The sequence below is a fragment of the Entelurus aequoreus genome, linkage group LG22 (genome assembly GCF_033978785.1).
Source record: "Entelurus aequoreus isolate RoL-2023_Sb linkage group LG22, RoL_Eaeq_v1.1, whole genome shotgun sequence".
Lineage (NCBI taxonomy): Eukaryota > Metazoa > Chordata > Actinopteri > Syngnathiformes > Syngnathidae > Entelurus > Entelurus aequoreus.
In genome coordinates, this window is record NC_084752.1 from 42,026,608 (window position 1) to 42,051,607 (window position 25,000).

Here is a 25,000-nt window from a genome sequence, read left to right on the forward strand (position 1 = left end):
ACCGGGTTATTAGCCGCACTGTCTGCTTTTGACAAAAATTATGGTTTTTAGGTGCGGCTTATGGTGCGGAAAATACGGTACTTTGAGACAAGAGCTATAGTGACGCATGCTTGGTTATGCTTTAAAGTCATATCCAACAATTGGGACGACGACTTTGTACTGTCAACTGAGTTTAGTTTTTTAATGATGTCTGCTGGTGGTGTGCCTCCGCATTTTTTTAAACGCACAAAATGTGCCTCGGCTCAAAAAAGGTTGGAAAACACTGGGTTACAGTGTATTTATTGCACCACATGTATTAACCCTTTAGTTTTTCGGTATGCAGCTTTTAGGCACCCCTGATTTAGGGTATTGTAGCGTGCTGAGACATAAGCGTAGTCAGGACATTTCAATATAATGTAAGCGACAAGAAATATTGCACAATGAGCTCTGTTGTAGCAGATGGATGAAAGTTGTATCTCTTTAGCAAACGATTGCACTTAATCGTCTTCAGCTGTGGTCAGCTCATTTTGTCCAGCGCACACAATTACACGCCACAGTTCACCTCAACAAGGCACTAATGAATACACGTTTGAGCCTCCTGTCATGTTTGTAACCTTGGTTTCCGCCTACATTGTTCAGCCCGGCCGCCGCCTCCTGCTGGTTAGTTCGCGTGAGGCTGTCTTGGATGAAATCCATCCATCTGGGACGTGTCATGAACGTCTCGGGTGTTACGAATGAGGTGAGGTCCTTAAACACATGAGACCCACCCAATCAAACAAGATTAATGTGGCCCATCTGCATTAAAAGATGACATAATTTTACATTGTCATCATTCACGGACCTCGGGCCACGCCCTGAGAGCCATTGTTTTTTAATGGACAAAATATATTTATTGTTTAACAACTAACTAACTAACTAAGACAGTGTTTTTCAACCTTTTCTGAGCCAAGGCACATTTTTTTCATTGACCAAATTCTGAGGCACACCACCAGCAGAAAACATAAAAAATTAAACTCAGTAGCCGATATTGACAATAAAAAGTCGTCGTCGCAATTGTTGGATATGACTTTAAAGCAGGGGTCACCAACCTTTTTGAAAGCAAGAGCTACTTCTTGGGTAGTGATTAATGCGAAGGGCTACCAGTTTGATACACATTTAAATAAATTGCCAGAAATAGCCAATTTGCTCAATTTACCTTTAACTCTGTTATTATTAATAATCAATGATATTTACACTTAATTGAACGGTTTAAAAGAGGAGAAAACACAAAAAAAATGAGTTAAATTTTGAAACATAGTTTATCTTCAATTTCGACTCTTTAAAATTCAAAATTAAACCGAAAAAAAGAAGAGAAAAACTAGCTAATTCGAATATTTTTGAAAAAATTAAAAAAAGAATTTACGGAACATCATTAGTAATTTTTCATGATTAAGATTAATTTTAGAATTTTGATGACATGTTTTAAATAGGTTAAAATTCTATCTGCACTTTGTTAGAATATATAACAAATTGGACCAAGCTATATTTGTAACAAAGACAAATAATTATTTCTTCAATATTTTCCAGAACAAAATTTTTAAAAGAAATTCAAAAGACTTTGAAATAAGATTTAAATTTGATTCTACAGATTTTCTAGATTTGCCAGAATAATTTTTTTGAATTTTAATCATAATAAGTTTGAAGAAATATTTCACAAATATTCTTCATCAAAAAAACAGAAGCTAAAATGAAGAATTAAATTAAAATGTATTTATTATTCTTTACAATAAAAAAATTTTTTTTTACTTGAACATTGATTTAAATTGTCAGGAAAGAAGAGGAAGGAATTTAAAAGGTAAAAAGGTATATGTGTTTAAAAATCCTAAAATCATTTTTAAGGTTGTATTTTTTCTCTAAAATTGTCTTTCTGAAAGTTATAAGAAGCAAAGTAAAACAATTAATGAATTTATTTAAACAAGTAAAGACCAAGTCTTTAAAATATTTTCTTGGATTTTCAAATTCTATTTGAGTTTTGTCTCTCTTAGAATTAAAAATGTCGGGCAAAGCGAGACCAGCTTGCTAGTAAATAAATAAAATTAAAAAAATAGAGGCAGCTCACTGGTAAGTGCTGCTATTTGAGCTATTTTTAGAACAGGCCAGCGGGCTACTCATCTGGTCCTGACGGGCTACCTGGTGCCCGCGGGCACCGCGTTGGTGACCCCTGCTTTAAAGCATAGCCAAGCATGCATCACTATAGCTCTTGTCTCAAAGTAGGTGTACTGTCACCACCTGTCACATCACGTCGTAACTTATTTTGAATTTTTTGGTGTTTTCCTGTGCGTAGGGTTTTACTTCTTGTCTTGCGCTCCTATTTTGGTCGTTTTTCCTGTTTTGTTGGTATTTTCCTGTAGCAGTTTCATGTCTTCCTTGAACGCTATTCTCCGCATCTACTTTGCAATCAAGATTATTGAAGTTGTGCGGATGCTATCCTTCTTTGTGGGGACATTGTTGATTGTCATGTACGGACGTACTTTGTGGACGCCGTCTGCTCCACACGCTGTAAGTCTTTGCTGTCGTCCAGCATTCTGTTTTTGTTTACTTTGCCATACTTGCCAACCCTCCCGTTTTTAGCGGGAGAATCCCGATATCCAGCGCCTCTCCCGACAACCTCCCGGCAGAGATTTTCTCCCGACAAACTCCCGGTATTCAGCCGGAGCTGGAGGCCACGCCCCCTCCAGCTCAATGCGGACCTGAGACTGAGTGGGGACAGCCTGTTCTCACGTCCGCTTTCCCACAAAATAAACAGCTTGCCTGCCCAAAGACGTCATAACATCTAGGGCTTTTATAGAGTGCACAACTGCGCACACAACAAGGAGACGAAGCAGAAGAACGAGGAAATTACAGACATGGCGGCCGAAATGATATACTCATCATGAACGGAGAAGTTAAACAGGACAATACTGCCATCTAATGGATAGCCACTGGAACACTGAAATTCAAGTATTTTTTATTTTTTTTCTATGTAAATAAAATAAAATAAAACATATATATATATATAGCTAGAATTCACTGAAAGTCAAGTATTTCATACATATATATATATATATATGTATATATATATATATATATATATATATATATATATATATATATATATATATATATATATATATATATATATATATATATATATATATATGAAATACTCGAGTTGGTGAATTCTAGCTGCACCTGACTATAAGCTGGTGCAGTTTATAGTCAGGTGCGGCCTATAGTCCGGAAATTACGGTAGTTACCTGCTGCCACCTACTGATATGGAAGCGTATTTCAGGGTTACTCTGCCGAGCTCTAGACAGCACCGACACTCAACATGGGCACATTTGCGAATTAAAATTACTGGTTTGCAAAAAATATTTTTAACCCAATTAGGTGAAATTACATAATCTCCCACGGCACACCAGACTGTATCTCTAGTGTGCCGCGGCACTGTGGTTGAAAAACACTGTACTAAGATATAAGCGAAATGGAGTGCAAACAAAACAAGAGCGTGTGTTCTGTTGGCAGATTAATTTGCATATTTGAAGCGCATACAGTATTATTTAAGGTGAAGGTTTTAAATGATCATAAAACGTCGAGGTACGAGTACCCTAGCTTACTTGTTTTTTGAATACGAGCTGTCTCTCGGCTAATTGTTCAACTTTAGATTGCTTACAAAAACTAGGGTTACGAGCCTCCCCTTCTCGGAACAAAGAATGTGACTGAAGGACAGTGCTAAGAAGAGGAAGTAAATAGAATTCATTGAATTAAATAAATAAATAATCAAAAACATGACTTGATGACGCAGTTGGAGTGTATCACTGCTAGTCTGCGTCATAGTGAAGCAGAATGAGTTGATAACAGCAGCCAAGGACAATAAAATGATATCTAAACGGTGGACATTTATAAATGGAAAATATGGAGAGGCTGCTGATGGTGTGTTTGACTGAGGAGCAGCTGGAAGGAGATACCGTAGAAGTCCGCTCTCAAAGGTAAATGTCGTACATTATTACATTACTTTATAAATCTACTGTAGTTGTTTGTAGTACATTCCATTGTATTGATTTATACTATAATTTCATATCTAAAAGTTTGTTTTTCTTTTTATAAGGCATGTTACATGTTAAAATGTTAAAATGAGATGTCCGATAATGGCTTTTTTGCCGATATCCGATATTCCGATATTGTCCAACTTTTAATTACCGATTCCGATATCAAGCGATACCGATATATACAGTGGTGGAATTAACACGTTATTATGCCTAATTTTGTTGTGATGCCCCGCTGGATGCATTAAACAATGTAACACGGTTTTCCAAAATAAATCAACTCAAGTTATGGAAAAAAAATGCCAACATGGCACTGCCATATTTATTATTGAAGTCACAAAGTGCATTCTTTTTTTTAACATGCCTCAAAACAGCAGCTTGGAATTTTGAGGAGATTGAGGTGGGCGGGGTTGAGGTGGGTGGGTAGGGGTATATTGTAGCGTCCCGGAAGAGTTAGTGCTGCAAGGGGTTCTGGGTATTTGTTCTGTTGTGTTTATGTTGTGTTACGGTGCGGATGTTCTCCCGAAATGTGTTTGTCATTCTTGTTTGGTGTGGGTTCACAGTGTGGCGCATATTTGTAACAGTGTTGAAGTTGTTTAGACGGTCACCCTCAGTGTGACCTGTATGGCTGTTGACCAAGTATGCCTTGCATTCACTTGTGTGTGTGAAAAGCCGTAGATATTATGTGACTGGGCCGACACGCAAAGGCAGTGCCTTTAAGGCACGCCCCCAATATTGTTGTCTGGGTGGAAATCGGGAGAAATTCGGGAGAATGGTTGCCCGGGGAGATTTTCGGGAGGGGCACTGATATTCGGGAGTCTCCCGGGAAAATGGGGAGGGTTGGCAAGTATGACTGGGAGACGCATCTGCTCTGTACTTCTCCCTACGTCCGTGTACCACTCCGTACAGCGGCGTTTTAAAAAGTCATACATTTTACTTTTTCAAACCGATACCAAAATTTCCGATATTACATTATAAAGCATTTATCGGCCGATTTAATATCGGCGGTCCGATATTATCGGACATCTCTAGTTTCTCGCATCTTTTAAATGGATTTCAATCCATTTCAATGGCCGACGTTATTTCGCAATTTGAGTTTTTCAATCTAATCTAATCCACAGAACCAATTTAACTTGTATTCCGAGGTACTGCTTACTAGAATATCTAATCAATCAATCAATCAATGTTTATTTATATAGCCCTAAATCACAAGTGTCTCAAAGGGCTGCACAAGCCACAACGACATCCTCGTTGTGGCTATAATATAATAATAATATAATAATACAATATGTAATAATATATAATATATTATTATAAATTTTATAATATATAATAATATAATATATAATAATATAATATAATAATACAATAATAATATAATATAAGTCAAATAATTTGGCAACAAACAATAAAATTTGCCATTACGTAATTTTACTTGTTTCATGCGTTCTGTTGGCAAATTATTTTGCTCATTTTAAAGTGCATTATTTAATAAGGTAATCTTGTTCGTCCAACACAAGAAAAAAACATTTTAAACCATAATATTTTGCAGTGTAGATGCCATGTCTGAAAAACTGCCATCATTTTGATGAATAAATGCCAAAATTGGTGTTTCTCAACTTTCTGAGAAATTTCTGGTGGTTTTGTTGTTTTGGAGGGAGTCCGCCTTGTGCTTGAGAGACATGATAAAGGGCGGGAAGTTGACGAGGGAGAACTTTATGCGTCTACATGTGCACTGTACTAATTCTCGAGCGAGTCTCGTTTTTACGAATCAAGTGTGTCATGACCACAAAACGAGTAGTGCTGCTATAGTATATAGACTTAGACAAACTTTAATGATCCACAAGAGAAATTGTTCCACACAGTAGGTCAGTTACAAAGGACTGAAAGGATAAGGATGGAAAGGATCACGCACACAAGTGCACAAAAAGAGGCAAAAACAAAAGGTATAAAGTAGGGATGTCCAATAATGGCTTTTTGCCGATATCCGGTATGCCGATATTGTCCAACTCTTTAATTACCGATACCGATATCAACCGATACCGATATCAACCGATATATACAGTCGTGGAATTAACACATTATTATGCCTAATTTAGACAACCAGGTATGGTGAAGATAAGGTACTTTTTAAAAAAATGAATCAAATAAAATAAGATAAATAAATTAAAAACATTTTCTTGAATAAAAAAGAAAGTAAAACAATATAAAAACAGTTACATAGAAACTAGTAATGAATGAAAATTAGTAAAATTAACTGTTAAAGGTTAGTACTATTAGTGGACCAGCAGCACGTGCTTACGGACTGTATCCCTTGCAGACTGTATTGATATTTATTGATATATAATGTAGGAACTAGAATATTAATAACAGAAAGAAACAACCCTTTTGTGTGAATGAGTGTAAATGGGGGAGGGAGGTTTTTTGGGTTGGTGCACTAATTGTAAGTGTATCTTGTGTTTTTTATGTGGATTTAATAAAATAAAAAAATAAAAAATACATTAAAAAAAACAATACTGATAATAAAAAAAACGATACCGATAATTTCCGATATTACATTTTAATGCATTTATCGGCCGATAATATCGGTAGACCGATATTATCGGACATTTCTCGTATAAAGTAGACTAAAAATGTACCATAGTAGCAATATAACATATATGTAATATTTGCATATTATATATATTGATATATTATATTATTATATTATATATACAATGCATAACAAATACCATGTACAATATTACAGTATATGTGACAGCTGCAGCAAAATAAGGGCAGCATAAAATAAAGAGTAGTCCTAAAATAAAGAGTAGATGTACTTATACTGTACTTTGTATAATTATGTTTGTGGAAAAAATAGGTAAATGCACAACATTCTTTAATATCATTAAAAAATACTTCTGCCGAAATAAAGTTCTCCAATAAACACCTGCGCCCTAATAATTAATTAAACACCAGTGGCCACTATGTGGGGCAATAACAACTTAGTTTAACGAGTATACACTGTTTGCCATACCTCCCATAAAGATGGTCCCAAAGAGTCCAAAGACTGCTTTTATTTTCTAGAAGGCTCTTCGCTTGGTCACTTGAGTCACTCATAATAAACACTGAAGACTCCAACACCCCCCCCACCCACAGTCTTCCCCAGCTGCAGCCTGCCATCTGCTTCTCTCACAAAAAATCAAATCACAGGTTCCTGCCAGATAGCATGGCCCCTCCCACTAACACACACACACACACACACACACACACACACACACACACACACACACACGGTGTCACACGTGCCCACTTGCTCCCCCTCCCCACACTGGAGCCCCATGCCACCATCGAATAATTAGACCAATAAGTTGGAAGGCAGCGCTGAAGCTCAGCTGTCAGGTGTGTGTGTGTGTGTGTGTGTGTGTGTGTGTGTGTGTGTGTGTGTGTGTGTGTGTGTGTGTGTGTGTGTGTGTGTGTGTGTGTGTGTGTGTGTGTGTGTGTGTGTGTGTGTGTGTGTGTGTGTGTGTTCTTGTGGACAAAGTGCTGCTCTGTCTTGTCTTAGAGCTCCTCTTTAGACTGACTCTTGATTGTACTGTGACTCGCATAATTGACTAAATCGTTGATTTTCTTTTGCCGTGAGTTACAAAGTGACTTTAGTGTCCTTTTTTTTTGGTGATAATTTTAAGAGATCAATTTGGTTTTCGCGGCCTTCGATGACCCAGGGGGTTCACTCTCTTTTTCGAAAGACACGGAAAATGTGACGGGAAATGAGTGGGAGCAGGGATAATTAGAATGTTGTTGATAGTATCACCTCTGACGAGCACAAAGTAATAATGGTGGTCCATGTAGGAAAGGCTGTTTTCTATTATGCAACATACTTACTTGAATGAATATTCTAAAGCAGTGTTTTTCAACCACTGTGCTGCGAGATACAGTCTGGTGTGCCGTGGGAGATTACCGTAATTTCCGGACTATAAGCCGCTACTTTTTCCCCTCGTTCTGGTCCCTGCGGCTTATACAAGGGTGCGGCTTATTTACGGCCTGTTCTTCTCCGACACAGATGAAGAGGATTTCGGTGGTTTTAGTACGCAGGAGGAAGACGATGACACAATGATTAAAGACTGACTTTTCATATACCGGTAGGCTGGTTATTTTGATAACGTACAGGCGAGCACTTTGTATGACTTTGCACCGTTGTATTATTTGTACTCTGCACGAATGCTGTTCGCCATGTCAAAGATGTGAAAGTTTGATTGAATGATTGAAAGATTTATTGTTAATAAATGGGACGCTTTGCGTTCCCAAACAGTCATCTCTGTCCCGACAATCCCCTCCGTGGTAGCAGGAACCCCTATATACTACGCTAATTACACATCAAAACCCTGCGGCTTATAGTCGGGTGTGGCTTATATATGGAGCAATCTGTATTTTCCCCTAAATTTAGCTGGTGCGGCTTATAGTCCGGAAATTACGGTATCTAATTTCACCTATTTGGGTTGAAAATATTTTTTGCAAACCAGTAATTATAGTCTGCAAATGATGTGTTGTTGTTGAGTGTCGGTGCTGTCTAGAGCGCGGCAGAGTAACCGTGTAATACTCTTCCATATCAGTAGGTGGCAGCAGGTAGCGAATTGCTTTGTAGAAGTCAGAAACAGCGGGAGGCAGCGTGCAGGTAAAAAGGTATCTTCTGCTTAAAGGCCTACTGAAAGCCACTACCACCGACCACGCAGTCTGATAGTTTATATATCAATGATGAAATCTTAACATTGCAACACATGCCAATACGGCCGGGTTAACTTATAAAGTGCAATTTTAAATTTCCCGCGAAATATCCTGCTGAAAACGTCTCGGTAAGATGACGTTTGCGCGTGACGTCACGGATTGTAACGGACATTTTGGGACACCATTGTGGCCAGCTATTAAGTCGTCTGTTTTCATCGCAAAATTCCACAGTATTCTGGACATCTGTGTTGGTGAATCTTTTGCAATTTGTTTAATGAACAATGAAGACAGCAAAGAAGAAAGCTGTAGGTGGGAAGCGGTGTATTAGCGGCCGGCTGCAGCAACACAAACACGTAGCGGCTACGTCGTAGCCGGTGTTTCATTGTTTACATTCCCGAACGATGACAGTCAAGCTTTACCATTGGCCTGTGGAGAACTGGGACAACATAGACTCTTACCAGGAGGACTTTGAGTTGGATATGCGCTACCGTGAGTACGCAGCTGCGGCTTCCAAACATTTGATCGCTTGCATGTACGTGCGTGCCGCTATGTGCATGTCACGTACGTAACTTTGGGGAAATATATGTGCTGTATGAACTTTGCGGAGGTGAACGGTACTTTGGGCTGTGGGATTGAGTGTGTTGTGCGGGTGTTTGAGTTGTATTGGCGGGTTATTTGGACGGGAGGGGGGAGGTGTTTGCTATGCGGTATTAAATTGTGGCATATTAAATTAAGCCTGGTTGTGTTGTGGCTAATAGAGTATATATATGTCTTGTGTTTATTTACTGTTTTAGTCATTCCCAGCTGAATATCAGGTCCCACCCGCCTCTCACAGCATCTTCCCTATCTGAATCGCTTCCACTGCCCTCTAATCCTTCACTCTCACTTTCCTCATGCACGAATCTTTCATCCATGCTCAAATTAATGGGGAAATCGTCGCTTTCTCGGTCCGAATCGCTCTCGCTGCTGGCGTCCATGATTGTAAACAATGTGCAGATGTGAGGAGCTCCACAACCTGTGACGTCACGCTACTTCCGGTACAGGCAAGGCTTTTTTATCAGCGACCAAAAGTTGCAAACTTTATCGTCGATGTTCTCTACTAAATCCTTTCAGCAAAAATACGGCAATATCGCAAAATGATCAAGTATGACACATAGAATGGATCTGCTATCCCCGTTTAAATAAGAAAATCTCATTTCAGTAGGCCTTTAAACCAAAAATAAACAAAAGGTGAGTGCCCCTAAGAAAAGGCATTGAAGCTTAGACAGAACGAAACTATAACTGAACTGGCTGCAAGCTACGGAAGCTGCTAAGAGACAAAAAGTATTCCAAAGCAAGAGGAGACGAAACTTTTTATTTTATTATTATTAAATCGTCCGCAACAAAAAATATATTGATAAAATCGATATATCGCCCAGTTATATACCATACATCCATTTTCTATACTAATGATGCTGTTAAGGGTGTTGGCCTTGACTGCAGCCTGTGCCAGTGTACTATGCATGGTATCAGTTGCCAGTCAATCACAATGCGGTCGCATATGAGGCGCAGAGTGGGAATCGATCCCACGCCCGCTGCACGGAAGTCGTCACCATTTTGATGTATCCCGAGATCACGCGCCAGTCTCTGTTCTGAGAATTGGAGAACCGCCCTCGGCCGCTTTGTAGATCAAACTCAGGGATGGCAGCCTCCCGTTAGCGTGACATTGATAGACCCTGGCGTTATGTCACGTGACACACTTTTAGTAATGCCGCCGCCCTTCTGGCCCCAATACCCGAAACTAGCACTCGTGTTACCAGTGATCTACCACTATACAGGGGTCGCCAACCCAAAACGTTGAAAGAGCCATATAGGACCAAAAATACAAAAAACGAATCTGTCTGGAGCCTCAAAAAATGAAAAGCCGTATACAAGTCTTATAATGAAGGCAACACATGATGTAAGTGTCTATATTAGATATATTAGCCCAGTGATTTTCAACCACTGTGCCGCGGGATATTGTCTGGTGTGCCGTGGGAAATTATGCAACTTCACCTAATTGGTCCGAAAAATATTTTTTGCAAATCAATAATCATAATAATGTGCCGTTGTCTACTGCCTGTGCTGTGTAGAGCTTGGCAGGGTAATCTTGTAATACTCCATACCAGTAGGTGGCAGCAGGTAGTTCATTGCTTTGTAGAAGTGGGAACGTGTCAAGGATGGTTTGTCGTGATCCCAATACGCAGAGCACAGCCGGAGACAGCGTGCAGGTAAAAAGATATGTAAAGCTTAGACCAAAAATAGGAAAAGGCACCGAAGCTTAGGGATGGCTATGTAAAACAAAAGTAAAACTGAACTAGCTACAAAGTCGACAAAAACAGAATGCTGGACGACAGCAAAAACTTACAGCGTGTGGAGCAAAGACGGCGTCCACAAAGCACATGCCGTACATGACATGACAATCAACAATGTCCCCACAAAGAAGGATAGCGTACGCACAACTTAAATAGTCTTGATTGCCAAAACAAAGCAGGTGCGGGCAATAGCACTCAAAAGGAAGGCGTGAAGCTGCTACAGGAGAACCAAACAGGAAAAGTCACCAAAATAACAGCGCAAGACAGGAAGTAAAGCACTACACACAGGAAACAACAACAAACTCAAAATAAGGCAAGACAACCTGGTGGAGTTTCATTTTTTTAACTTTTTCTGCTAGTGGTGTGCCGCCGTATTTTTTTTATGAAAAAAATGTGCCTTGGCTCAAAAAAGGTTGAAAAACACTATTAGCCTACTATCAAAATGACTATGTGTCGCAGGCTGAAGCAAAATTGACAGAAATGTTGAAATTTAATATTTATTCTACACATTTTTAATACATTAGAAACCATTAGCAAATCCGAGGCTACTTAGAGGGTGAGCTAACTCCTGGTAATTGCTGGCTTTTAATGGCCAAAGGTATAGATGTGTGTGTCTAAGGTAAAGGAAACTGCAGGGTGTCGTCTTCTAATATATTTATTACAATCTTTGCAAGCTGGGGAACGTTTGCTGTGGTCTGGAACAACATGGCACACAAACAACTATGAGAAATGCAGCCACTATTACATACAGATAATGTGTCATGAGACATGCAAATCTAAATTATATACAAAGAGGATGTAAGTAAAGGAAATTAAATGAGCTCAAATATAGCTACAAATGAGGCATAATGATGCAATACGTACATACAGCTAGCCTAAATAGCATTGAGTAGTTTGCAGCCATGCACTGACCAAATATGCCTGATTAGCATTCCAACAGGTCAATAACATCAACAAAGCGCACCTTTGTGCATTCACGCGCAGCATAAAACTTTTGGTGGACAAAACAAGACAAAGAAGGAGTGGAAGATTTTACATGTAAACACACTATTGCGTCACAGTCCACACTTTGGTGAGTTCAAGAACCGCCAAAATTAGTAGAACAAAACGATGTAGCATACATACAAACGTTAAATAGTGGACTTTCTAACTATTGGGAAGGTTTGTGTCATGTTTGTTCTCAATAAAAAGACATACTAAAACTAAAAAAAATATTTTCCCCCCATTTTTTTCCATTTCTGATTCTTTTGAAAAAATGTTTCATGGAGCCACTAGGACGGCGCTAAAGAGCCGCGGGTTGCTGACCCCCGCTTTATACATACAGTATACCATGGAGGTTTGAATTCTTTATCATATTAAAGTATCTTCACACTTGAGGACTATCCATACACTTGGGTAAAACAGAATCCATCCTGTTTGGGTCCCACATCAACCTTAAGAAAGTCAATGACTTCACCATAAAAGTGGGTGACATTGTTATCACCAGGAAAGATGAGGTCACCTACCTAGGTTCCATTCTAGAGGCTAACCTTTCCTGTGGTAAAATGGCAACCAAGGTAATCAAAAAGGTTAACCAACGAACGAGATTTCTCTACAGAATCTCCTCTCTGGTCAACAAAAGCACCTTGAGGATTCTGGCGGGAACTCTCGTTCAACCCTTTTTCCATTACGCATGCACCTCCTGGTACCCCAGCACCTCCAAAACCCTCAAATCTAAACTCCAAACATCTCAGAACAAGCTAGTCAGGTTACTTCTAGACCTCCACCCCAGATCCCACCTCACTCCTACCCACTTCTCCAAAGTGGGCTGGCTCAAGGTGGAGGACAGAGTTAAACAACTTGCACTGAGCCTAGTCTATAAAATCCACTACACCTCCCTGATACCGAAGTACATGTCAAACTACTTCCTTAACGTAAATGACCGCCATAACCACAACACCAGGGGGAGCTCCACTAACCACGTTAGACCCAGATTCCGAACTAACAAAGGTCTTAACTCATTCTCTTTCTATGCCACATCAATGTGGAATGCGCTCCCATTTGGTATAAAAGAAAGGGCATCTCTATCCTCCTTCAAAACCGCAATAAAAGTTCAACTCCAGGCAGCTACAACCCTAAACTAACACCCTCCCCGGATTGCTAATAATCAAATGTAAACAATCAAATGCAGATACTTTTTCTTATGCCTTCTGATCTCTCTCTCTCTCTCTCTCTCTCTCTCTCTCTCTCTCTCTCTCTCTCTCTCTCTCTCTCTCTCTCTCTCTCTCTCTCTCTCTCTCTCTCTCTCTCTCTCTCTCTCTCTCTCGCTCTCTCTCTCTATGTCCACTACTTGATGTCCATATCCTACACCCCCCCCTTCCACACCCCTGATTGTAAATAATGTAAATAATTCAATGTGATTATCTTGTGTGATGACTGTATTATGATGATAGTATATATGATAGTATATATCTGTATCATGAATCAATTTAAGTGGAACAAGTTGAAAAACTTATTCGGGTGTTACCATTTAGTGGTCAATTGTACGGAATATGTACTTCACTGTGCAACCTACTAATAAAAGTCTCAATCAATCAATCAATCAAAGACTGGCAGGCGGATTAGCAAGGGCCGCACAACGCCTCCCTCCTTCTGATATTTTTCAGGGCCAAGTCTGGATTACCAACATTTAGGTCAACAGCCGAAAAATGTGTGCATGGCCGCCCGTTGTCATGGGTGACCATCCAACACCATCCACCTGGAATTTGTTCAATTCACTTTCTTTCAACTCTTGGACCAAAAGTTTGTTTGTACAGCAAAACTCTTGATAAAAACAAAGCAGACACACAAAGAGGTGGAGTTGTTTTGGGGGCGTGGCAGTCAGTGGAGAAGGGTGTCTGGGGGTCCAACAATGGAGCTCTATTGTGTTCTATTGTGTGATGTCAACTGCTGCCTTTCAAACGTTCTTTTCAGCCTTAGTTGGCACCGTGTTGCTGAGCCATTATTTCTACTGTTGGGGGGTGGATGACACTTTCGAGGACAAACTTCAGTTCCCCCTCAACACTCGCTATGGTGATTGGACGAGACAAGGCCCAAAAGGACGTGGCTGGTGGACGCAACAGTAAACGTGGATGACATTCCTTCCCTGCTAGTGCCTGACGTCATGTTGACATATTTTTCATGCTAATGTTTTTTGGAACCATTCATAAATTCTACATTTAGGCTTTGTTGGCACAAAACAGTTCAGTTTATTACGCATTTTTTGGGTCCTGTCCTGTCCCACTTTTCGATATCCTTTTTATTGATCGTATCGACCCCAGCAGTGCAATTCGGTTTTGATTGCAGAGGAAGAAAATATAAATTGATAAATCAGATAATATTAAAGAATAGCTTTGATTTAAAAAAACAAACAAACAAACAAAAAAAAGGTTGGTTAGGGTGAGCAAGTCAAGCACCCCCGAGCTCAATGTAAAGTAAAATGGCATCGATCGTGTGGGACTTCTCACAGTTTTAAAGAAAATAAATTTTGCATGCTATTTTTACAAAAAACATAAATCAGTAGTCCCCAAAACTTACCGACGTTCATTTTAATTTGTCTTCGGTTAATTGACTTATTGAATATTCTAATATTTTTGTGATAGACCGGTAGTGTCAGTGTTTCCCATAAACTGCCAAGATACCTGTGGCGGTGGGGGCGTGGCTATGGGCGTGGTCACCCTGACATCATCGCGTAATTTGCATAATGTACTACAATGATTAGATTTTCTCTAAAAAGGCTCAAAAAATGCATACTTACTAATTAATAACAGTTTTGTTTTAAACGTCCATCCATCCATCCATCCATTTTACAATATAATTACAACACTTTATGTACATATTTATATACAGATTTGAACAATAAGTTATTCACTGAAATATATTTATTAATTGTTGTTCTTACAAAAAATATATCTTATAAAATATAAAAGCTAAAATGTCTCAAAGCTCTGCCCCTTTAATTAGTGCATACTAAATAATTTAACTTTAGCCTACTACTACAACCATATTATTTACCAGCAACATAAAGTGAAACAGAGGCAGAGGTGTCCTGCCACAGTCAGTAACAAATAAACAGAAAACAGTAGTGGTGGTAGATAGACACAGAGCTTCATCAAACATCTGATCCACTGAACAAAGAGCTCCAAAAATCTTGAACTTTAGACTGCCATCAGTTTTACTCCCTACACTTAACCAGGTGTTTCCTACTGCCTGCAGACTTTGCACCCTTTGTTATATACACATGTTGTGTTTCTAATATAAATGCATTTAATAAAGTCAAATACAAATAAGGCAACAAGAGAAGTATCCTACACTTCTCTTTTGTAAAGTAAATCTGAACAGCCGCTATGGGCATCTACATCAACTATATGATTTGCCTGAGAAGCTGGAGAGGACAACATTTTGAATTTTGTCAGTAAGAGAAGTTTCCGCCTTAATTGTGGGGTTGTTTACAGAAAATGTTAGCGTAGCTTAAGTGGCTGTCACAAACGCAAGCTTGATCAAGATTTACCCATCCGAACCGTAGCGTGGCGAATGGAACCGAATTGTACTGCTTGATGGAAAACATTACAAGTGACCCCCCCCCCCTCCCCACTCCCTTCACGACCTGCCATCGAGGTCATGCGGCGCTTTAGAGGGACGTGGTGAAGCGTTATCTCACCTTCCCGGTCGTGTGACGGTTAATCCTCTGTGACAAAGATGGCCTCCTTTTGCTCCGTTCCCAACTCCAACTGTCTGGCCCATCCAATATGCACAGTGATGGCCTCATCTCTCGTCCGTCACTGTAACACTAATGACCTCAGACTTGCTCCCTTTAAGCGATTAGTTAGCCTCCCTGGTGTAATCGATCACCATGTCCTTGATTCTTGTGTTTGGGTGCGTGCTCGGTGTAATCCCCAGGGAATGGATACGATTTGACAGAACTATGGCTTCCTAAGTAGTCATGACTTGATATACTGTATGTACTGTACCACTTTTCTACATCATTGTCCTAAATCTAAGGACGTAGGTTCATTAATTTAGCACACGATAGCTGAGGTAGCTAACTTTTTTCCAGAGTTTCCTTTCTGCGCCACCCAAGTCAATTTTCCAATAGATTTTACATAGAATCTGACCCTAGATCAGTGTTTTTCAACACTAGTGTACCGTGTGATATTGTTTGGTGTGCCGTGTGAGATTATGTAATCTCACCTAGTTGGGTTGAAAATATTTTTTGCAAACCGTTAATTATAATCCGCAATCGTGCCGTTGTTAAATGTCTGTGCTGTCTAGAGATCGGCAGAGTAACCGTGTAATACTCTTCCATATCAGTAGGTGGCAGCAGGTAGCTAATTGCTTTGTAGATGTCGGGAACATGGTTTGTCGTGATCACAACATGCAGACGACAGCGGGAGGCAGTGTGCAGGTAAAGAGGTATCTAATGCTTGAACCAAAAATAAACAAAAGGCAAGTGCCGCTAAGAAAAGGCGTTGAAGCTTAGGGATGGCTACGCAAAACGAAGCTAAAACTGAACTGGCTGCAAAGTAAACAAAAACAGAATGCTGGACGACAGCAAAGACTTACAGCGTTTGGAGCGTCCACAAAGTACATACGAACATGACATGACAATCAACATTGTCCCCACAAACAAAGATAGCAACAACTTAAATATTCTTGATTGCTAAAACAAAGCAGATGCAGAGAATCACGTTCAAGGAAGACATGAAACTGCTACAGGAAAACACCAATAAAACGGGAAAAGCCACCAAAATAGGAGCGCAAGACAATAACTAAAACACTACGCACAGGAAAACACCAAAAACTTTAAAATAAGTCACAGTGTGATGTGACAGGTGGTGACAGTACACCTACTTTGAGACAAGAGCTATAGTGATGCATGCTTGGTTATGCTTTAAAGCAGGGGTCACCAACCTTTTTGAAACCAAGGGCTACTTCTTGGGTAGTGATTAATGCGAAGGGCTACCAGTTAGATACACACTTAAATAAATTGCCAGAAGTAGCCAATTTGCTCAATTTACCTTTAACTCTGTTATTATTAATAATTAATGATATTTATCTTTGTGGAAACACTGATCATCTTAATGATTTCTCACAATAAATATATATAGAAACAGATAAATATCAATATGCAACACTTTATTTTTATATTTTCTCTAAGTGCACATTTTTCAAATTGAACATTTTCAAATGATCACTTCTAAGACAGTCTTGTGAAATCACAATATCCCATTTTAACTAGCTAGCCACTAACATTTTTTAACAAATCATGAATTACTTTGCACCATGTTTGTACAAATAATAACTCATGTAAAATACAAAAGTAAACTCTCAAATTTTTAAATCATGTCACACTTTGAACTGGACACCAAATCTGTTATCTGTTTCTTTGTCAGTTAGTGGGAAGCCTGGCATTGCATGCTGTTAACTAGTGTGTTGTACTCTGGTGTGTAACTTGACACTGCAACTCTGAGTGAGTCTTGCAGATGTGCATCAGTGAGGCGTGTTCTGAGTTTGTTCTTGATGAAGTTCATGTCAGAAAAGGCTGATTCACAAAGATAAGATTTTTCCTCATTGTTTGCGGAACCTTCTTAATCTTTTGGACATATTTTCACAGCAATCTGGCCTTAAGCTTAATTATGATAAATGTAAAATGTTAAGGATCGGAAATCTAAAGGGAACGTCCTTTCGAATGGAATGCAAAGTGTTTTGTTTATAAATTATATGCAATCTGTTGTGTTCCCTAATTTGTTTCTGTGTACATGAATGAAGGTGTGTGTTGCTGAGTCCGACTTGGACATTATCTGGACTGGGCCTGGTTTAAAAAACCCTTTAAAAAAATCTAATTTCATTGACAACCTGGTCTGTTGAAGATAAGGCCCTTTTTAAAAAAAAATAAAAAAAATAAGATAAATAAATAAAAAACATTTTCTTGGATAAAAAAGAAAGTAAAACAATATAAAAATAATTACATAAAAAATAGTAATTAATGAAAATGTTAGTGGACCAGCAGCCTATACAATCATGTGTGCTTCAGGGACTGTGTCCCTTGCAGATGTGTTGTCTATGTTGTGGGAACCAGAATATTGGTAGCAGAAAAAAATAACCCCTTTTGTGTGGATGAGTGTGCATGGGGGAGGTTGTTTGGGTTGATGCACTGATTGAAAGTGTATCTTGTGGTTTTTCTATGTAGATTTAATTTTTTTTTAAAAATATATATTTTTTTTTGTTTTTTAAAAAAAATTTTTATTTATTAATTTTTTTTTTTAGAACAGGCCCGCGGGCGACTCATCTGGTCCTTACGGGCGACCTGGTGCCCGCGGGCACCGCGTTGGTGACCCCTGCTTTAAAGTCATATTCAACACTTGCGACAACGACTTTTCACTGTCAATATCGGCTGCTGAGTTTCATTTTTTAATGATTTATGCTGGTGGTGTGCCTCAGGATTTTTTCAACGAAAAAAATGTGCCTCGGCTCCAAAAAGGTTGACAAACACTGCTTTATACAACAGACGAGGCAAGAATCATGAGATGACTTCTGACAGTAACATCGTACGACAACATGAATGTTCATGCAAACGCCGCCGAAGTGCGAGTCAGCAACTGTTGGCAATGTCCTTGTTCACAGTAGATAGCGTCAGCGCTCACCTCAGCAGCCCTGAAGGGCCTAAAAAGACGTCCTAAAGTCAGCCCTCACCAAGATATGGGACAATCCCTTGCAGTTGGTTGCCAGGGTGATTTTGGCCATTTGTCGCGGTGGTATGGCGCTCAGCTGGCAAATTCCAGCATGTGCAAATCACGGCAGGAATGACAAACATGCGATTGTTTGGATATATGCATGCACACTCACAATGCCTTGCAAGCAGATGTTAAAGGTCACCCTCCTGCATACTTAAGGCGATTGATGGTGGATATGTTATCGATAGCAGATTATTTGTGTAGCCCACATTCACTGTTTTAATCTTCTGCCTACACTCTCCCACAAAGAAGAATTTCCTTTTCAGGACACCTCACACCCACACTCTCCCTCCTCTCCCCTCCAACTGCCTTCCTGTACAGTGAATTCCTATCATTAACATAACAAGGATGCCAACATGTACCACACATGTCTTTTTGCAACACTTTCTCTGCCACCACTCCTAACCAGCAGCAGGGGGACGGATACCAGTGTTTCCCACACATTCATTTATTTGTGGCGGCCCGCCACGAAAGAATTACGTCCGCCACAAATTTAAAAATAAATAAATAGAATAAATTACAAATTAAAAAAAAAAAAAAATACTTTTTTTTTTTTTTTTGTCCTCTCCAGCTTCTCAGGCAAATCATATAGTTGATGTAGATGCCCATATCGGCTGTTCAGATTTACTTTACAAAAGAGAAGTGTAGGATATATCTCTTGTTGCCTTATTTGTATTTGACTTTATTAAATGTATTTCTATTAGAAACACAACATGTGTATATAACAAAGGGTGCAAAGTCTGCAGGCAGTAGGAAACACATGGTTAAGTGTAGGGAGTAAAACTGATGGCAGTCTAAAGTTCAAGATTTTTGGAGCTCTTTGTTCAGTGGATCAGATGTTTGATGAAGCTTTGTTTCTATCTACCCCCACTACTGTTTTCTGTTTATTTGTTACTAAATGTGGCAGGACACCTCTGCCTCTGTTTCACTTTATGTTGCTGGTAAATAATATGGTTGTAGTAGTAGGCTAAAGTTAAATTATTTAGTATGCACTAATTAAAGGGGCAGAGCTTTGAGACATTTTAGCTTTTATATTTTATAAGATATATATTTTTTGTAAGAACCACAATTAATAAATATATTTCAGTGAATAACTTATTGTTCAAATCTGTATATAAATATGTACATAAAGTGTTGTAATTATATTGTAAAATGGATGGATGGATGGATGGATGGACGGACGTTTAAAACAAAGCTGTTATTATTAATTAGTAAGTATACATTTTTGAGCCTTTTTAGAGAAAATCGTAGTAAATTATGCAAATTACTCGATGATGTCATGGTGACCACGCCCATAGCCACGCCCCCACCGCCACAGGTTATCTTGGCAGTTTATGGGAAACACTGGATACTGAGCCTTAGCTGTATTTATAGCAAAACTGCATTCAAAATAAACAGAGTTCTTGCTCAGACAAACAAATTAAAACGAAACCTTAGAATGCATATTAAAAAAATGCTTGTTAAAATCTGTTTTGTTTTTTGTCCTCCGAACTCTGTAACCTTGACAAAAGAAATAGAGCATAATCACATCAGGTCCTCAGGAGGATGTAATGGCTCTTTAGGTGACAATGGAGTTACCAAATTAGTCTCTTAATTACCCCAACTGCTTTCAGTAGAATAGGGTTATTGATCGGTTGAAAAGTATGATGGATCTTAACCTCTGACTCCTCTTGTGTTCAATTGCATTCAAAATCAATGGTATTGTTTAGTTTTTTTTACAAAGAAATTTAGTAATCCCTTAAATGTTATTGATTGTCAATTATGACTCATTTTCGTAGGCTACATTGTATAGCTACTGGGGGTGTAGCGGTACGTGTATTTGTATTGAACCGTTTCGGTACGGGGGGTTCAGTTCGGAGGTGTACCGAACGAGTTTCCACACGAACATATTAAGTAGCCGCCTCCGCTTCCTTCTGTCTCTGTCAGTCCTCTACACAGCACCCAGCATTGTCCCACCCACACAACCATCTGATTGGTTACAAACAGAAGGGTAACAGCCAATCAGCAGTGCGTATTCAGAGCGGCAACAGCCAATCAGCAGTGCGCATTCAGAGCGCATGTAGTCAGTGCTTAGCGTTTAGCAGGTAAGCATCAGGCAGCGGACTCTCCCCAAATGATAATAAACACCTCCCAGTCAACTACTAGTAACATCACTATGAGCCCGTTGACCTTCTAGAAATATAAAAGGCAGCTCAGCTCGCTCGCAGTCCTGGCTTGAGGTGAAGGCTAATTCGCTTTTAGCGTAACGTTAGCTCATTTTGCGGTGTGTGCGTGCGTTACGGACAGCAAAGCTCTGTCTGTCTGTAATTTCACTTGACCTTTTTCTGTGTTGATTGAGCTGTGTTGAAGCAGCAAAAAAGGACATTATGTTAAATGAAGAGTTTCTGTCTCTGATAGTTGATATAATAATGTAAGTGCATCATGAAGCCTACATGGTGTTCAGGGATGAATAGTCTCTCCTATTGCTATTGTACTATTTTTTCAGCTATAGTTACATGAATCATTAGTAATGCAGCAGCCTAGTTTTGAATGGCAGGGTCCCTGCTATCACATGTTGATACAAATATAACATTTACATAATAAAAATCAACTACAGGCTTCCCAAATGCTGTAATAAATTAAGCATGATGAGTTGACTTGAAACTGTTTAATGTTGCACTTTTTATATGTAGAAGAAAAGTTTTGTCATTTTATTTAATCTGAGCAACAACTTGAGGCAGTTTAATGTTGATTAACGTGGGCAGAATTATTATAGTGTTCCCAATGTTAAAAGGATAAAGCCATTGTTCACAAATTTGGTAAATAAATAACCAAAAAATGTAAATTTTGTTGTTTTCTTACTGTACCGAAAATGAACCGAACCGTGACCTCCAAACCGAGGTACGTACCAAACCGAAATTTTTGGGTACTGTCACACCCCTAATAGCTACCCTACAATAGCTCTATGTTCCCAAACCCTTAGCGGACGGTAAAAGAGTCCTAAAAATGCATTTTTTTTTAATACTCTAAATCCTATAATATTCCTCTCAAATGTATTAAATGCATTTTAAATGTAGTTTTCCACAGCCGGGGTCTTCAATGTTTTAGCTCACCGGCGTCACAATGTAAACAAACGCCATGGGTGGATCTACTTCCCGACATCCACTGTAATGATACCAAGTACAAGAGCGTATCTAGTCGATACTATGATTACATCGATATTTTTTAGCATCACAAAATCTTTTTGTTTTTTATTTTATTTATATTATGTTTATAAACTCTTTGAATATGACCAATGTATGAGCCTGTAACTACTTTGTATTGGATCCATACCTAAATTTGTGGTATGATCCAAAACTAATGTAAAGTATTAAACAATAGAAGAATAAGTGATTATTACATTTTAACAGAAGTGTAGATGTTGAAACAGAAAATAAGCACATATTAACAGTAAATGAACGAGTAGATTAATAATTAATTTTTACAGCTTGTCCGTCAGAATTTTGACAAAATAATAGGTGTGTAAATGACACAATATGTTACTGCATACGTCAGCAGCTAAATTAAGAGTCTCTGTTTGTTTACTTACTACTAAAAGACAAGTTGTCTTGTATGTTAACTATTTTATTTAAGGACAAAATTGCAGCAAGAAACATATGTTTAAAGGCCTACTGAAATGAATTTTTTAAATTTAAACGGGAATAGCAGATCCATTCTATGTGTCATACTTGATCATTTTGCGATATTGCCATATTTTTGCTGAAAGGATTTAGTATAGAACAACGTCGATAAAGTTCGCAACTTTTGGTCTCTGATAAAAAAAAACCTTGCCCCTACCGGAAGCAGCGTGACGTTGTCAGTTGTTCACTCCCTCATATTTTCCTATTGTTTTCAACGCAGCTAGAGCTATTCGGACCATTACCCCATTAATTTGAGCGAGGATGAAAGATTTGTGGACGAGGAACGTTAGAGTGACGGACTAGAATGCAGTGAAATACATATTTTTTTTCGCTCTGACCGTAACTTAGGTACAAGCTGGCTCATTGGATTCCACACTTTCTCCTTTTTCTATTGTGGATCACGGATTTGTATTTTAAACCACCTGGGATACTATATCCTCTTGAAAATGAGAGTCGAGAACGCGAAATGGACATTCAGTGCCTTTTATCTCCACAACAATACATCGGCGAAATGCTTTAGCTACGAGCTAACGTGATAGCATCGTGCTTTAACTGCATATAGAAACAAAAAAAAATAAACCCCTGACTGGAAGGATAGATAGAAAATCAACAATACTATTAAACCGTGGACATGTAAATACACGGTTAATGCTTTCCAGCCTGGCGAAGGTTAACAATGCTGTGCTAACGACGCCATTGAAGCTAACTTAGCAACCGGACCGCACAGAGCTATGCTAAAAACATTAGCTTTCCACCTACGCCAGCCAGCCCTCATCTGCTCATCAACACCCGTGCTCACCTGCGTTCCAGCGATCGGCGGAAGGACGAAGGACTTCACCCGATGCGTTTGGCGGCCCGGAGACGTAGGAAGTCAAGGTGAGGTCGGCGGCTAGCGCGTCTGCTCTCCAACAAAGTCCTCCTGGCTGTGTTGCTGTAGTCCGCTGCTAATACACCGATCCCACCTACAACTGTCTTCTTTGCAGCCTTCATTGTTCATTAAACAAATTGCAAAAGATGTCCAGAATACTGTGGAATTATGAAATGAAAACAGAGCTTTTTGTATAGGATTCTACAGGGTACCATAACTTCCGTTAAACTGACTTCGTCACGCGCATACGTCATCATACCGCGACGTTTCAGCCGGATATTTCCCGGGAAATTTTAAATGTCACTTTATAAGTTAACCCGGCCGTATTGGCATGTGTTGCAATGTTAAGATTTCATCATTGATATATAAACTATCAGACTGCGTGGTCGCTAGTAGTGGCTTTCAGTAGGCCTTTAATGTACCCTAAGATTTTTTGTTAAAATAAAAAGCCAATAATGACATTTTTTGTGGTCCCCTTTATTTAGATAAGTATCGAAATACATTTTGGTACCGGTACCAAAATATTGGTATCGGGACAACACTAGTTAGGATGAATATTTGTTGAATACAGCGTGTTTCGTGTCGTTCCAGATCACATGCCTGCAGGATTTCTTCGGCGACGATGACGTGTTCATCGCGTGCGGCCCAGAGAAGTATCGCTACGCCCACGATGACTTTGTGTTGGACCACAGCGGTAAGGCTTCCACAGCCTTTATGACTGGTAGGCCTGCTACGACTAATTACCGCCTGTGTTTGTTGTCTCTTGCTAGCCCATGTGTCCCCACCTTGTCCTTGTACATAGTGGAGCACACAGCATGTGGTGTGGGTGTGGGTGTGTGTGGGTGTTTCCCTTCTTTGTGTTTCTGCTGGAGGTTTTACTTGCACTCTTGTCAACTGTGAAATGTTGTCGTAATATATCGCTTTATAGCTGAGGAAAGGTTGGAGGCACAGGAACAGGAAGTGTGGCCGCTATGAAGTAGATCAGGCGACCTTCGGGGAAGGAACCAGAGTTGCTTTTACTCCAAAGTGTTTACATCCTGTTGTAGTTTGTTTCATAGTTTTGTCAGGTGAGCTCACAGCAGGAGACGTCTGTTTCAGAAGCCAACAGTGATTTGCCGAAATATGCTAAAGGAGCTTTCAGTCAGGATGCCTACATTTCTTTTCTTTAATGTACAGTACCTAGCGTGTTTTTTTCTTAAAAATTTAATCTGTACACATATTTATTAAAAAATAACCAAATAATATCTTATAATAAATAAAAATATCTAACTTTTCAAAATATCCATTTGCTGAATGGCAATATACAATATATATTATTTTTTCCGTAAAGTAAAAACAAAACACAAAACAGTACTAGTTACCCGAGATACTAAGTATGTCATTATTCATCATCGTCATCATCGGCGGTCACTCGAACGAGTATGACGATCCTCCTGGTAGGGGTGTATCCCTTTATGGAGGATGCCTGTGCGTGACTTAGTTTAACGTGGGGAGACAGTCACCACACGATCCTTGACAGAATCGGGTCAGGGTCCAGTGGCATGGAGTCCAAGACGGCTGGGGACCCTTTTCTGCTGCAGCCTTCTTCCGCCGTTGAGGTCTTCACCGTATCCCTGGCTAGGGGGCAGTCAGGTACTAG

The 25,000-nt window shown here is 39.3% G+C and overlaps 1 protein-coding gene across 2 annotated transcripts in view; it reads left to right on the forward strand.

The window, feature by feature from the left end:
* dclk2a (doublecortin-like kinase 2a) overlaps positions 1 to 25,000 on the forward strand; it is a 112,565-nt gene that overhangs the window by 36,492 nt on the left and 51,073 nt on the right. Inside the window, exon 3 of one of the 2 annotated variants that reach the window (XM_062033277.1) lies at positions 23,953 to 24,082. In XM_062033277.1, coding sequence (XP_061889261.1) covers positions 23,953 to 24,082 — 130 coding nt within the window. The remainder of the gene's footprint in view (positions 1 to 23,952; positions 24,083 to 25,000) is intronic. The other variant, XM_062033278.1, reaches the window with a different exon arrangement.